Source organism: Microchirus variegatus, assembly GCF_963457635.1.
Source record: "Microchirus variegatus genome assembly, chromosome: 9".
Classification (NCBI taxonomy): Eukaryota; Metazoa; Chordata; class Actinopteri; order Pleuronectiformes; family Soleidae; genus Microchirus; species Microchirus variegatus.
In genome coordinates this window covers 3,680,218-3,695,217 of record NC_139810.1, presented here as the reverse complement: position 1 = coordinate 3,695,217, position 15,000 = coordinate 3,680,218, and the positions used below count along the sequence as shown (strand labels likewise).

General features: G+C 40.1%; 1 protein-coding gene across 4 annotated transcripts in view; it reads right to left on the bottom strand.

Annotated features, from left to right (window-relative positions):
- sulf2b (sulfatase 2b) overlaps positions 1–15,000 on the bottom strand; it is a gene marked incomplete at its 3' end in the record, with an annotated part of 34,110 nt that overhangs the window by 12,183 nt on the left and 6,927 nt on the right. For 3 of the 4 annotated variants that reach the window (XM_083894798.1, XM_083894800.1, XM_083894801.1), the window contains exons 2-7: positions 9,173–9,215; positions 2,638–2,853; positions 2,274–2,394; positions 2,031–2,149; positions 1,699–1,850; positions 764–933 (exon numbers count right to left, since the gene is read on the bottom strand). In XM_083894798.1, the coding sequence (XP_083750924.1) occupies positions 764–933; positions 1,699–1,850; positions 2,031–2,149; positions 2,274–2,394; positions 2,638–2,791 (716 nt within the window). In that variant the 5' untranslated portion in view covers positions 2,792–2,853; positions 9,173–9,215. Of the gene's footprint in view, positions 1–763; positions 934–1,698; positions 1,851–2,030; positions 2,150–2,273; positions 2,395–2,637; positions 2,854–6,872; positions 6,959–9,172; positions 9,216–15,000 lie in introns of those variants that run through there. The other variant, XM_083894799.1, reaches the window with a different exon arrangement.

Below are 15,000 nucleotides of genomic sequence, written 5' to 3'. Positions count from 1 at the left end.
AATAAACACCTGATCAGAAACTGTATGACAGGAAACACATGCTCCTAAAAGCTGCTGTCATTGATTAAGTTTAAACAGCTCTATATTCTGATCCGTAGCCACCAAACGTGTTCATAGCTAATGGCAACAATGGACAGGAAGTTGGTTAAAGGGTCGTCAAAAGTTACAGCAAAAGACACCTTCAACCTAGGCAAAACTTTGCAAAAAAGACAGTCAAAGTCTAGCTAAAAGTGAATCAAAAGATAACTTAATGTAAACAAATGTTATCCAAAGGCTACCTTAAATATATCCAAGAATTATCGAACCAAAAAAGATCTCAAATTAAACCAAAGGATGACAAAATGTTAGGAAAATTATAGCTAAAGAGTTAGCCAAAATTCAAATTATAGCTAAACGTGATGAAAAACGTGAATCAGAGTTAGCCAAAAGATAGCTAAAAGATAGATAGGGTTAGCCCAAAAGGAGCTAAAAGTTGGCCAAAAGATATTGAAGAGTACACCAAAAAGATGACTCAAAATTGGGCAAAAGCAAAAAAGCATCATAGTTAGCCAAAAGATGGATAAAGGATTAGCCAAATGGTTAGCAAAAATAAAGACTAAATTATAGCCAAAGGTTTAACTGTCACGTTCACACTTCTGGTTTCTTTGTTTTTCTAGTTTCACAGTAGATGTGAGGAGGATTTATCAGAACAGAGCTGCTTTTTTGTTCAGACTGATTATAGAGATTTTGTGTTAAGCGTGTGTGTGTGTGTGTGTGTACTTACATGTGTTGTGATGCGTTGGCGAAGGCCGTGCTGTACTGAGGTGCCGAGTCTTCGGGTCCGTGTGGAGCCGCGTGACTCAGAACCATCAGAACTGGACGATGAGGATAAACTCTCTTTGATGAGCGGAAGTATCGGACAGACTCGGCCGTGATGAGGTCGGTCAGGTAGTCCTGGCAACGCACACAAACACAAATGTTAGTGAATTTAATGTAGATGTTAGTAAACCAAAACACAGCTTAACAGGAACCTAAATGTTGTCTAAAAGTTAGCCATAAGCTATCTAACTGTAAACCAAAACATGACTGAACATTAGCCAAACGATCGCTAAAGGGTTAGCTTAAAGTCAAATTATAGCTAAAGGTAAACTGAAAGACATCAAAAAAGTATACCACGGTTAGCCAAAAGTTAGCTAAAAGTTGGCCAAAAGATAGATAAAAGGTTAGCAAAGAATTAGCAAAAAGTAGAAGCAAGTGAGACAAAAAAATCTAAAAGCAAACAAAAGGTATCCAAAAATGAACTAAAAGTTAGCCAAACAGTAGCTAAAGAATTTGCCCAAAGTAAACCAAAACATAGTTTAACAGGAATCTAAATGTTGTCTAAAAGTTAGCGATAAGATATCTAACTGTAAACCAAAACATGACTAAACAATAGCCAAATGATAGCTAAAGGGTTAGCTTAAAGTCAAATTATGGCAAATGTGAACCGAAAGCCATCAAAAAGTATACCACGGTTAGCCAAAAGTTAGCTAAAAGTTGGCCAAAAGATAGATAAAAGGTTATCCAAGAGTGAGCAAGAAGTAGAAGCAAGGGAGCAAAAAAAATGCCAAAAGTTAACTCACGGTTAGCCAAACAGTAGCTACAGCTACACAAAGATGGCTACAAGTAAACAAAAACATAGCTATAAAGAAGACAAAACCTCAAAAAGACAATCTTTACCTGTGGATACTGTGCTCCGTGTTTCTCTCGGACTCCGTTGCGACTCAGCGTATAGTTGTAGAAGCGACTGTTCTTCACCAGCCCGAGCCACTCTCTCCACCCGTCCGGGACGTATGTGCCGTTATACTCGTTCAGGTACTTCCCGAAAAAGGCTGGAGAGAAGACACAAAAAACAAGAAACAATGGGAAAAAAAGCCTTACAATAAGACTTTCAAACGTACTTCAGACAAGGGCGGCCATTTTCTACACCAGACAAACCAGTCGGATCCAGAGTTTTACCTTGTTTTTTATTTGCATAAACTGTGTGTGTGTGTGTGTGTGTGTGTGTGTACCTGTCCTGTATCCAGTGCTGTTGAGGTAGACCCCAAAGGTCCGTGGCTCGTGCTGCCGTTGCCATGACAACGAGGAGCAGTTCTCGTTGTTGGTGTAGGTGTTGTGATTGTGGACGTACCTGAAGACGACCGAAAACAAAACATCAGTGTGTGTGTGTGAAGGTCAGAAGTCTTAGTTTCGTGGTAAAAACACGAGTTACTACGCAAACGCAGACGACTGTTTATGGTGTTTGTTTCACATACTTTCCCGTGAGCATGCTTGAACGTGACGGACAGCACATGGGCGTGGTCACAAAGGCGTTGGAGAAGGAAGTCCCGCCCTCCTCCAAGATGCGCCGAGTCTTATTCATGGCCTGCATCGATCCTGCGGAGACACACACACACACATGCAGCACTCAAATTTACGACAACCTGTTTCAGCTGCGCAACTGGTGCGTTCCATTTATGTTGGAAGTCGGACAAATTACAAATCTCAATCCTAAATCCTCACTTTTTTAATACAGTAAATGTCATAAACTTGAAGTACTTTTACTTAAGTAATTTTATAAAAAGAAGTATTACTCAAGTATTACTTTAGACTGATGTTTTTACTTTTACAGTCACTGACCGAGCTCGAGGTCCTGGTCGTCCGTCAGAATCAGGATGATGTTCGGACGGATGTTGCGTCGGTCTCTCTGGAGGCGGGGCTTCAGACGCTGGAAGTGGGCGTCGCCGAGCGTCACGGAGACGAACAGGAAGAGGAGGAGGAGTCGGCCCGCCATGGCCGCCGACTCCCCCCGGGAAATTCAACCGCTCAACTGCTTGACCCGAGGATTCTCAACCTCTGGAAAAAAAAAAAACAAACGGAAAAAAAAAAGAATATTTCTTGCTTGCGTCATGTGAACGACCATATTTGGTCACGTCCTGTTGAACTGTTCGTTTGTTAGTGAAAAGCTCTGCTCACACCGACTCGGTACACATTTGCATCCTGATTTTAATGTTTCCTCCTGTAAACAGCGTCTGCAGCAAACACCCTGTGTTATATTATTAACATCATACATGTAATTAAACTAAATGTCCTTATTTTTGAGGGAAAAGCACTTTTTTTCAATGAATATAACATTATTATGAATCATAAATACACTCTTTACATTGTTAATGTATTAAAAACGTCTGTTTAATGGAATATGTACATAGGTGTATAGAGGCCCATTTCCAGTGTTCTAATGGTACATTGTGTTTGCTAATGGCGTTAGAAGACTATTGATGATTAGAAAACCCTTGAAAACCCTTGTGCAATGATGTTGCACAGCTGTTATTATGAATAAAAATCATTATTTCCAATCTTGTCCATGTCTTGACTATATTTTTTATTCATTTTGCAACTCTTTTGATGAATAAAAGACTGACTTTTAAAGGAAAACACAACAAAAATTGTATTGTTATATATACTTTTGAACGGGCGTGTAATTAATAAAAAACTAAACATAACCTTTGATTAATGTTATTGATTTTCATGTGGCCATCGAGGCCAAACGTGACATGGGCGCCAACTGACCACTCACTCTCCCACACCAAAGGCTGCCTCGTGTGGTCACTTTGTGTCACTGAGGTCAATCTGAACGCAGGATGATCAACAACTCCTGTGTGCTGTGACGTTTAAATCACTGGTTTTCTCTTTACAAAGAGACCAGTGTCGCTCTCGTGGCTCCTCCTCCTCCATCTACCTGCTAATTAATATTCATGAGCCGACACAGACAATGCCTGCTGTTCAGCACCAGAGCGGGAACATGTGGCGGGAAAATAAATGAAAAGGTCAGAGGTCGGCTCATTACTTTACCCGACAAGTAGCAGACGCAATGTAAAGTCGAAAGAAGCAGCGGTTACCATGGCGACAGGTTAACTCTTTCGACGAGGTCTGAGAGCGAGAGCAGAGTCTGTCACACACACACACACACACACACACACACACACACGGACAGATCAATAACATTAACGCCAATATTCTTCATTTCTCTGTGATCGATGGCTCATATTTGATATTTCCTGTCGCTTATCAATAAACATATCAGCAGATTTTATTTTTATCATTCGGCTTCTTAAAAATTGCCCCCCCCCCAAAAGAAAAATGTCTCCGCTCTAAATTAACGTCCATAAATCTGCTCTGAAAGTCACAATAAAAAAATATATATATTATAAAACTGTTACAGAATCTGCATGAGAATCTTGTCATTTTAAGAATGTCCTTCAGTAAAACTGTGAATCAGTGACAGATATCTTTAAAAACATTAAATCACTGTAAAAAGGAGCTGCTTATTCTTCATTCGGCTTCTTTAAAACACCCCAAAAAATTAAAAAATTATATGTATTTTGGGAGAATTATGACGAAGATCTAACTGTAAGATTTAAAATAACTGAATCACTATAATAAGCAGGGGCTGCTTTCAGTTCATTCTGCTTCTAAAACTAAAAAATAATTTCCTTTAAGAACGTAAACGACACATAAGAGGAGAATTATGACGATAACTGTCGCGATTAAAGACAATCTCCATAATCTCTCATCTGAAACACACACACACACACACATAGAGTTTTGATTACTGTTAATTACATCTCTGGTGTAATTAACGTCCATAAATCTGAGCCCAAGTCACAGTGGAAAACATTACGACTGCAGAATCTGCTTGAGAATCTTGTCATTTTACGGTTTTCCGCAGTAAAACTGTGCCTCGGCGACAGTTTGCCGTTAAAAGCGTTAAATCACTGTAAACACGAGCTGCTCGTCATTCATTCGGCTTCTTTAAACGAGGACAACACCCAAAAACTAAGAATACTGGGGGAGATAAAGTGTAATACTTCAGCCTTTTTTTCCCCATTATATGAGGGTGTTTAAGTCCACGATGCCTTCAGGGACTGCTACGAGTGTTTTATCAGGAAAAATAGAACAGAGAGACGATTAAAGCTTGAGTCAGTGATTGTGGAAAAGGTACAGTCGCATCTTTGCTCCCGTCTGCAGAACCTGCTTGAAAATCTTGTCGTTTTTAACGTTTTCCTCAGTAAAACTGCGACTCGGTGACAGTTTATCGTTAAAAGCGTTAAATCACTGTGATCACCAGCTGCTGCCGGTTCATTCGGCTTCTTTAAAAAGTGCACAGTTAACCCCCGAAAATGAACAAACATGAGGTAAAAGCGAGAGAACTGTCGCACTGTAAAGCGCACACAACGTGTGCCGAGAGGATTGTGGGTAATTGTGCTGCGCTGACGAAACACAAACACGATTCTTTAGAAATTCTAAGAGTGAGAATCTGATCCTCGCTAGAATTCAAAGGGTTCCACACATCGGAACAGTCGCTCGTGATGGAATTCAGCAGTTTTTTTGGGATCCGTCCTTGACTTTGAGAAGCAGCTTCTGTTTCCCTGAAGTGTGTGTGTGTGTGTGTGTGTGTGTGTGTGTGTGTGTGCGCTCACGTCACCACTCTGAGGACAGAAAGTTTTCAGTGTAGGTTCACAGTGATATCACGTTACACACAGAGAAATGAAAGGGAAAACCTCTGTTGATCTGTGACAGTTTCACGCGGAGTTTCTCGGATTTACCGCCGTCGCCGCCCGCCGCTCCCACTGCTCGCCGCGCTGCTGCCCTCTGCTGTTTGTTTACTCGCGCAAAAAAGAAAAATACAGACGACAAAACGGGTCACGGTGAAGCTCAGTGACAACGTTAGCGACGACATTAGTGACGCCGGTAGAAACACCGTTAGCAACAACGTTAGCGACAGCATTAGCAACAGCGTTGGAGACAACATTAGCGCCAACGTGAGCAACAGTGTTAGTCACAACGTTAGCGACAATGTTAGTGACAACTTTAGCGGTCACGTTAGTAACAACATTAGTAACGCTAGCGACAACGTTAGTAACCTTAACGACAACGTTCGTAACAACGTCAGTGACAACGTTGGCGGTAACGATATCGACAACGCTAGTGATCTGATAATGAAAGTAATAACACTGTAGTACTACTGTAATAACACTGTAGTTCTACTGTAATAACACTGTAGTACAAAATAATACAGTAGTACTACTGTAATAACACTGTAGTACTGCTGTAATAACACTGTAGAACTGCTGTAATAACACTGTAGTACTAATGTAATAACACTGCAGTACAGAAATAATACTGCAGTACTGCTGTAAAAACACTGTAGTACAGAAATAATACTGTAGTACTGTTGTAATAACACTGTAGTACTACTGTTATTACACTGTATTACAGAAGTAATAATGTAGTACTGCTGTAATAACACTGTAGTACTACTGTAATTACACTGTATTACAGAAGTAATAATGTAGTACTGCTGTAATAACACTGTAGTACTACTGAGAATAATACTGTAGCACTACTGTAATAACACTGCAATACAGAAATAATACCATAGTACTACTGTAATAACACTGTAGTACAGAAATAATAATGTAACACTACTGTAATAATACTGTAGCACTACTGTATTAATACAGTAGTACTGAAATAATACTGCAGTACAAGTGTAATGCTATTGTAGTACTGTAAATATGCAGTAGTGTTACTGTAATACCATTGTACTACAGTTGTGTTACAACACAAAGCTACTGTAGTAGTATAGTACTATTAAAGTACAGTTTTAATATTGCTGTAGCACAGTTGTAGTACTGCTATAGTACTATTGTAGCACAGTTGTAGTACAGTTGTAGCACAGTTGTAGTATAGTTGTAGTACAGTTGTAGTACAGTTCTAAAGACAAAGCGCTGCAGAGAAAAATCTGATCACTTCTCTTTACATCTTTCACTTCCTTCCTTCTCTCTCTCTCTCTCTCTCTCAGTCTCTCCTACCTCGTTCGTCCTCATGCTCCGGCTGTCTTGCTCTCTCAGGTTCAGTCTGACGCTTCACTGGTCGTTACCACGGCGGCAGACATGGTCATAATCTCCGTAGCAACGGCTGCTCGACGACGACTGCTGCCTCTACACTGCTGTAAGAACAGCTGAGCCGCTGCTCGCCCTCCTCTCTCTCTCTCTCTCTCTATCACTTTCTCCTTTTACACCTCCATCAGCTCCTCCCACTTTATGAGAGAGAGAGAGAGAGGGAGAGTGCCTCCCTCTCTCTCTCTCTCTCTCTCTCTCATGTTCTCATCAACTTCAATCATCAGCGAAAAAGAAGAAGAAGAAACACAAATGACATCACGTCTGATGGAGGCCAAGACGCTCAGGTTCACTCTCCCACACCAAAGTCCATAGAGAAAATCAGTGATTTTAACATCACAGAGACACAGGAGATCACAGGAGTTGTTGATCCACTGCTGCCTCCATCACTAAGTTCAAATGTCTTATTCTGTCAATTCGGCATTTGAAATACTACGCTCAGATTGACCTCAGTGACACAAAGTGACCACACGAGGCAGCAGTAGACCAGCAGCTCCTGCGTCCCCCGTGAGTTAAAATCACTGATTTTCTCTACGGGGTTTGGTGTGGGAGAGTGAGTGGTTTACAAAGTTCAGTTTCCCGTCCAGCGATTTGTTGTTAATATTGAATTTGAGACACTCACGATGAGTTCGCGACGAGTGACATCATCGTCATCAGTAAAGCAGCGCAAAAAAAGAGTGTCAACGCGACGAGAGGCGTCACTCTGCCGCGTCGTCACGCGCATGCTCACGATAAATGATTCAGGGAGCGTCTATATGATCGCTTCATGTTCATTAAGGTTTAAAACGGTCACAGCTGAGAACACACACACACACACACACACACACACACACACACACACACACACACACACTTTATTAGGCTGACGTATACCTTCCATTAAATATATAAGACCTCACTTATTTAAGATAAAATCTACCATTTGAGTCCAATCATTGGCTGAAATTAATTAATTAGTTTCTTTGCTCCATAAAACAAAACAAATCATTAAAAACTCAATCATTTTGGTTTGTGGACAAAAACAAGACGTCAGAGGAACATCATCATTTCCAAGTTTGACAAACACTGATCAATATTTTCCCACATTTTCTGGACCAAACCAGTACTTAATTAATCGGGAAAGCAACAATCCATATTGACACTTTTACTGTTAGAGTTAAGTGATTGTCTGAACTATAGTTCTGTCCCATAGGGATACTTGTGTTTATTGATCCGTTTGCTTTCTCCCGCACCAAACCCCATAGAGAAAACCAGTGATTTTAACATCACAGAGACACAGGAGTTCACAGGAGTTGTTGATCCACTGCTGCCTCCATCACTTAGTTCTAATGTCTTATTTTTCCAATTCGGCTTTTAAAATAATTAATTTAGACATTCCTCAGCGACACAAAGTGACCACACGAGGCAGCAGTAGACCAGTGGCTCCTGTGTCCATGCACAAGCTAAAATCACTGATTTTCTCTATGGGGTTCGGTGTGGGAGAGCGAGTGGTTAACAAACTTTTTTAGTTTCCTGTTGGAAAAGTCTGTCTAACAGTGAAGATAAAGACGTGAACGCGTTCTTAAAGATGCTCTCAGTCTCGGCGAGAAGGAGAGAAGAATTGATAAAAGCATCTGTAGGAGGAGACGAAGACTGGGACAGTTTCCAGGTTCGTCCAGTGACAGACAAGAGTCAGCGAGGCGCCGCCGAAACAAGATCCACAGAGAGAGAGGGAGGGAGGGGGGAGAGAGAAGCCCACTGGGGCGCTGGCATCATTCTGGCTGTTTGTGTGTGTGTGTGTGGGTGTGTGTGTTTGTGTTTGTGTGTGTGTACACCTCCTGCTGTGAGCTGTGTTGCCAGCATCAGGCCGAACTAATCAGTTACCGTGTTAGCTGCTGCAGCTCTGTTTGACCTTTTGACCTCTGGCTGCTCTAACTGACATTAAATTGTGAAAACGGCAACAACACACACACACACACACACACACACACACACACACACACACACACACACACACACACACACACACACACACACACAAAGCTGTAACTATGGATACAGATGAGAAACACACTTCAGTGTTTTTGTGTTTTCATGATGGACAAAGACCGGTGTGTGTGTGTGTGTGTGTGTGTGTGTGTGTGTGTGTGTGTGTGTGTGTGTGTGTGTGTGTGTGTGTGTGTGTGTGTGTGTGTGTGTGTGTGTGTGTGTGTGTGTGTGTGTGTGTGTGTTACCTCATGCAGCTGTTCTGGAGAGAAAACAATGTTCGGCTTGGACCTGAAAAACAAAAAAGGAAAATTAAAAAAAAGGCACTGAGTGAACGATGTAAGCGCCCTGTTAGCGCCCCCTTGAGGCTGGCGTGCTCAGTTTCCATGAAAGTTTTCCAAAGTTACAAACTCAGTGCTACACGTTTGTTTTTAAACATCACTGAAAAATAACGCTCTGGTCACTGTTTCTGACTGAAGACACTGGACGGATGTCGCTACTGCTAATTTTAGCTCGAGGCAACTTTAGTCCGATTTTCCTTTTGTTCTTTGGGATTTTTGGATGTTAACTCCTGCTACATTTTCTTTTCTTTCTGTAGAAAATCAGATTTTAATCACCGCTGTATTTACAAACCACTTTACTGTGGGATAGATATCGTCGTCTTTTGTGGCTGAAATGTGTTTTGTTTTTTTCCTCTCTCCTGGAACGCGTCACACGAGTCACAGCTGAGCGTGAACAGTGATCGTTGTGCAGCCGCAGGCGTGAAAACGTCTCCCTGTCACAGGAAACTGAAATAGACTCAGATCTCTGTGTGAGATCACGACACAGAACACACAGTTTTATGTCTAACTTAAAGGTTTGAATTATAACAAATAATAATAATAAAAATCTTCTGAGGAAACACAAATATTTCAAGTCCTGTTCTTATGTTTGTGTGACAAAAATACTGTGGAGAACGCCGTCATCTATTATCACCATCAACGGCTAACCTGAGATTCAAATTAAAATAACACAAGATTAAAATTGTTCTTTTTACTTTTACAACGTCCCTTCCACTTCTGATCTACGACTTTACCACGTAACATGAAACATTTCAGAAAATGTGTCCATGTCAGAAAATGTGTCCATGTCGAACTTTGGCTTAGCATTAGGCCCAGAAGAGTACTTAGCTTAGCATTAGCCCAAGGAGAGTAGTTAGCTAAGCATTAATCACAGAAGAGTGGTTAGCTTAGCATTGGCCCAAGGAGAGTAGTTAGCTTAGCATTAGCTACAGAAGAGTGGTTAGCTTAGTATTAGCCCAAGGAGAGTAGTTAGCTTAGCATTTGCCACAGAAGAGTAGTTAGCTTAGCATTAGCCTGATGAGATTAGTTAGCTTAGCATTAGCAACAGAAGAGTGGTAAGTTTAGCATTAGCCCAATTATAGTAGTTAGCTAAGCATTAGCCCAATGAGAGTAGTTATCTTAGCATTAGCCACAGAAGAGTAGTTAGCTTAGCATTATCCCAATGATAGTAGCTAGCTTAGCATTAGCCACAGAAGAGTAGCTAGCTTAGCATTAGCCACAAGACAATAGTTTGCTTAGCATTAACACCAGGAGAGCAGTTAGCTTAGCATTAGCACCAGGGCAGTATAAAAAAAAGTCAGTGGTCAGTCAGATATCACCATGGCAACAACTTCTACTGCTCATCCTTAATCTGTGTGTGTGTGTAATTACTCTAGTGAGGAGCTGAGCCAAAAATGCAGGTCTTTGAACACACACACACACACACACACATACACATACACACACACAGAAGCAGAGTAATGGAACAGTAAATCAATGAGGTGACAGGAAGTTTGTGAGGCTCACAGGAAATTGAAGATCTCAGCAGGCAACTGCACCACAGTGTGTGTGTATAAGTGTGTGTGTGTGTGTGTGTGTCTGTGTGTGTGTGTACTTTCTTATTAAAATCAAACTTCTTTGTCATAAATGTGACAGATTCTGATGTGACGTATAACGCTGCATCGTCAGCGTCTACAGAGATGATGAACAACTGCAGTAAATTCCAGTCTTTTTAAACCTAAACTCCTGAAGTTACAATGTAACACTGTGTGTATGTGTGTGACACTGTGTAACATTGTGTGTATGGGTAACAAATGAAAATTCATTATCGATCAATCTGATGATTATTTTCTCATTTGATCAATCAATTGTTTGGTTCATAAAATGTGTAAAAACATTGATCAGTGTGTTATGTCTTAAAATGATTGACTGATTTCTTTGTTACATGGAGCAAAGAAGCCAGAAAATATTAATATAAAGGAAGCTGAAACAATCAATTCTAAATCTCTTCATCATTAAGATGATATGGAAACAAAGAAACAACTGATCACAATGATATTATCTACTGTATATATGTCAGATGGTATATATATATAAAGTGTCAGATGGTTGGAGGACGGTGAGCGGTTACCATGGAGACAACTGACACCTTTATTTCCCACAGAGAAAGATAAGATGAGATAAATCATAGTTATAACATGGATATGAACCACCTGTCAATGATGACATCACAGTAAACGGTCACTGATGTAATTGCATCACGTTTGGCTAATGTTTAGCTATCCTAAAGCTATCATAGCTATCATATCAAGATATCTCTCAGCGATCTAACTTTTTCGATAGCTGAGAGAGAAAAATAAATTTTTGTTTTGTTTTGTTTAACGCAAAAAGGCTATGTTGTGGCTAACTTATAGCTAACACTAAGCTATGTTGTGTCATTTAGCAAAATTTTGTTGACGTTTAGTAATGTTAACTTGTTAAAATCTTTCTTTTGTTAAAATCTTTCTAACTATTTATATGGACATATTTTGTTTATTGGCTCTCGGATAACTTAGCAATCTTTTTAGCTTAGTTTTGGCTAATATTTAGCTTCGATTTGTTTAAATTTTTAAATGAAATGTTAACCCTATGTTATCTTTTGGCTAACTTATGACTAAAATGCAGCTATGTTGTGGCTAACCCTTTCAAACTAACAACTAACCAAAACACTTGTCGATTGTCATTTAACTAACTCTTAGCTAACTTTTAGGTATCTTTTGTGTACCTTGAGCTAACTTTTTGCTAACTTCCGTCAATGTTCACTTTCAGCTCTCTGTTAGATAACACTAAGCTATCCTTTGGCTTATTTATTGCTAACATTTAGCTTATTTTGGCAAACGTTTGACCTTTTTTTGCTAGCCGTAGCTTGGTTTTGACCACCTTTTGACTAGCTTTTAGATAACGCTAACCCAGGGGTCTCAAAGTCATATAACCTTGAACATCTGGTCTTGTTAGGAGTGGGATAAAAACCTTTTGGGAAAAAGCATGTAGCGGCTAAAGTGTATCAGCGTGGACAAGTCCTTTCTCTCTCTCTGAGGGGACATTACATTTGTCCTCCACAGGGGGCGACATTTGTCTTCTTTATTTATTTATTTATCTTCTTTCTGTGGTTGCAAACAGCTTCAGGCTGTTTGAAGTTACACTCGACTCCTCCGCACCCGTCCTCTACCTGCCCGCTGACCTGCACCCAGTAGAGCTCAGTGTGTGTGTGTGTGTGTGTGTATCCACCACCACATCCAGCACAAGCAGCTGTTTGGCTCTGAGCAGCAGCAGCTGCTTCCTAACCATGAATCACTGCGTTTTTAAAAAGACGTAGTCGCTGACTGACCACAGATCGACTCACTCTGACCTCTGACCTCAGTCCCATCACTGACCTGCAGTGAGTTTACAGCCGAGTTTACCTTCTTTACCAATAACTAAAATAATAGTTAAAGGTGCATTATGTAATAAATCTAAAGCAACTGGCCATAAAATCCTCCTAATATGTCACAGAGACTCAGGAATAATGTTCATATAACAAACTGAACTCACCAACAACAACAGTACAGACAAAATATTTGCATTAAAAAAAGTTTATGTTTTGAAATCATGTTTTGGCGTCATGTGGCGCCACCTACCGCCGTCTACCAATCGTTGCAGTCAGTAGAGTCTCAGCTGCCGAGCAACCACGGGTTGCCAGTAACGTCAGAAAACGAAGCCTAAAAGACCTCGGTATTTTGAATTTGAATGTAATAACTGTTTTTGGCCACATTCTTACATATGGCACCTTTAATTAATAAAATATAATCAAAAAAAGGACTTGAAGTTTGTAAACCACTCACTCTCCCACACCAAAGTCCACAGAGAAAATCAGTGATTTTAGCTCGCGGGGACACAGGACCTGCTGGTCTACTGCTGCCTCGTGTGGTCACTTTGTGTCACTGAGGTCAATCTGAACGCAGGAGTTCAAACGCAGAATTCACAAAATAAGACATTTGATATGATCTGATAAACAGTTATTTATCGGATTAAAACAAGTCAACTCGTGCCCCTTCTTCTCCTCCTTCACTCCCTCCATCCATGTCATGTTCACTCACTGTATCACTCCTCCTCCTCCTCCTCCTCCTCACAAACAGAGACTTTCACCTCCTCCCTCCCTCTCTCTCTCTCTCTCTCTCCCTCCAGGCGGTTCATCCATCCTTCCTACTCAGAGACAGAAATAGATGACGGAGGAGAGAGCGTAATTCTGCAGGGACGTGACCACTGGACACATATACATACAAGAATATACATATACATATATATATATATATATATATATATATATATATATATATATGTGTGTATGTATATATGCTGTGTGTAGCTGAGAGCAGCCTCCGCTCATATAAGGTGACTGAATAATTAAAAGCTGCTGCTTCACTTTAAACTTTAACTCTGACGATTTAATGATGTGTGTGTGTGTGTGTGTGTGTGTGTGTGCTCTACTTACATATATGTCTTCATTATTCATCAATCAATCAATATTTTATCTGTAAAATGTCACAAAACTTCGGTTTTCTAACCCTAACCCTAACCCACGGCCAGTAAGAAACTCTCTCTTTTATTTTTATCTTTATTAAGAAATTAGAGCGCCCCCTGGAGACGTGAATCCATATAATCAAGTTCATAATTCAAGATGGGTTTTTTTAACACGTCTGTCATTAGCTAAGTTTTGGCTAATGTTTAGCTATGTTTTGGAAAACATATTTTGGCTAACCTTAACCAGGGTTTTCAGCTAACTCTTAGCTATCATAAAGATAAATCAAAGCTATATTTGGCCAACTTATAGCTAACATTTAGTTATGTTTTGGTTACATTTTTTGCAAACTAATTTTAACTAACTCTTTACTGTCATTTAGCTAACTTCTAAAACCATATTTCGACTATTCACTTTTTAATATCTTTTGGCTCGCTTTCAGGTCATTTTTGGCGAACATCTGTCAATGTTTGTGCTAAGTGTTAGCTCACTTTAAGGTGTCCTTTGTGTAACATTTAGCGATGTTTTGACAAACCTTTAAATAACCTTTAAACCATATTTTGGTTTTAACAATGTTTTGACTAACGTTTAGGTCACTTTCAGCTATCTGCTAGATAACACTAAGCTATCTTTTGGCTTAATTACGGCTAACATTGGGTTACATATTGGCAAAGTTTTTGCTAACTCTAGCTAACTCTTAACCATCTTTTGGTTAGCCTTTAGACAACTCGAAGCAGTCTATTTGTTTACTTGTTGCTAACTTTCCGCTGTCTTTCATTAACTCCACGCTATCTTTTAGCTTATGGCTAAAATGCAGCTATGTTTTAGCTAACCTTTAGCTAGCTTTGACCTTTAACTTTCTGCCCGTTGCTCTTGTAAACATTCCCCTTCCTCCTCTTAACGTCATCTAATGAACGCAGTTTTTGTTGTTGTTGTGCCGCGTTTATTCACCGACAAATAGTTTAAACTTACAGGCAGAGAGGACCGCCCTCTTTGTGGAGTTCTGGCTCCTGATTGGACAAAGTTTGTTTGTTTCGGATTTACTGTCAGAGACAAATGAGACAAACGATCATCGTATTTTTAAAGACAACTTAAGATGAGACTGAACGATGAGCAGTTTCTGACGCCAGTCAATCAGTCGAAATTAATTCATCTCCCGCTGAATAATTCATGAAATGAGGACGTGATTGTGACTGTTTTATATCATCTGATGCCAAAC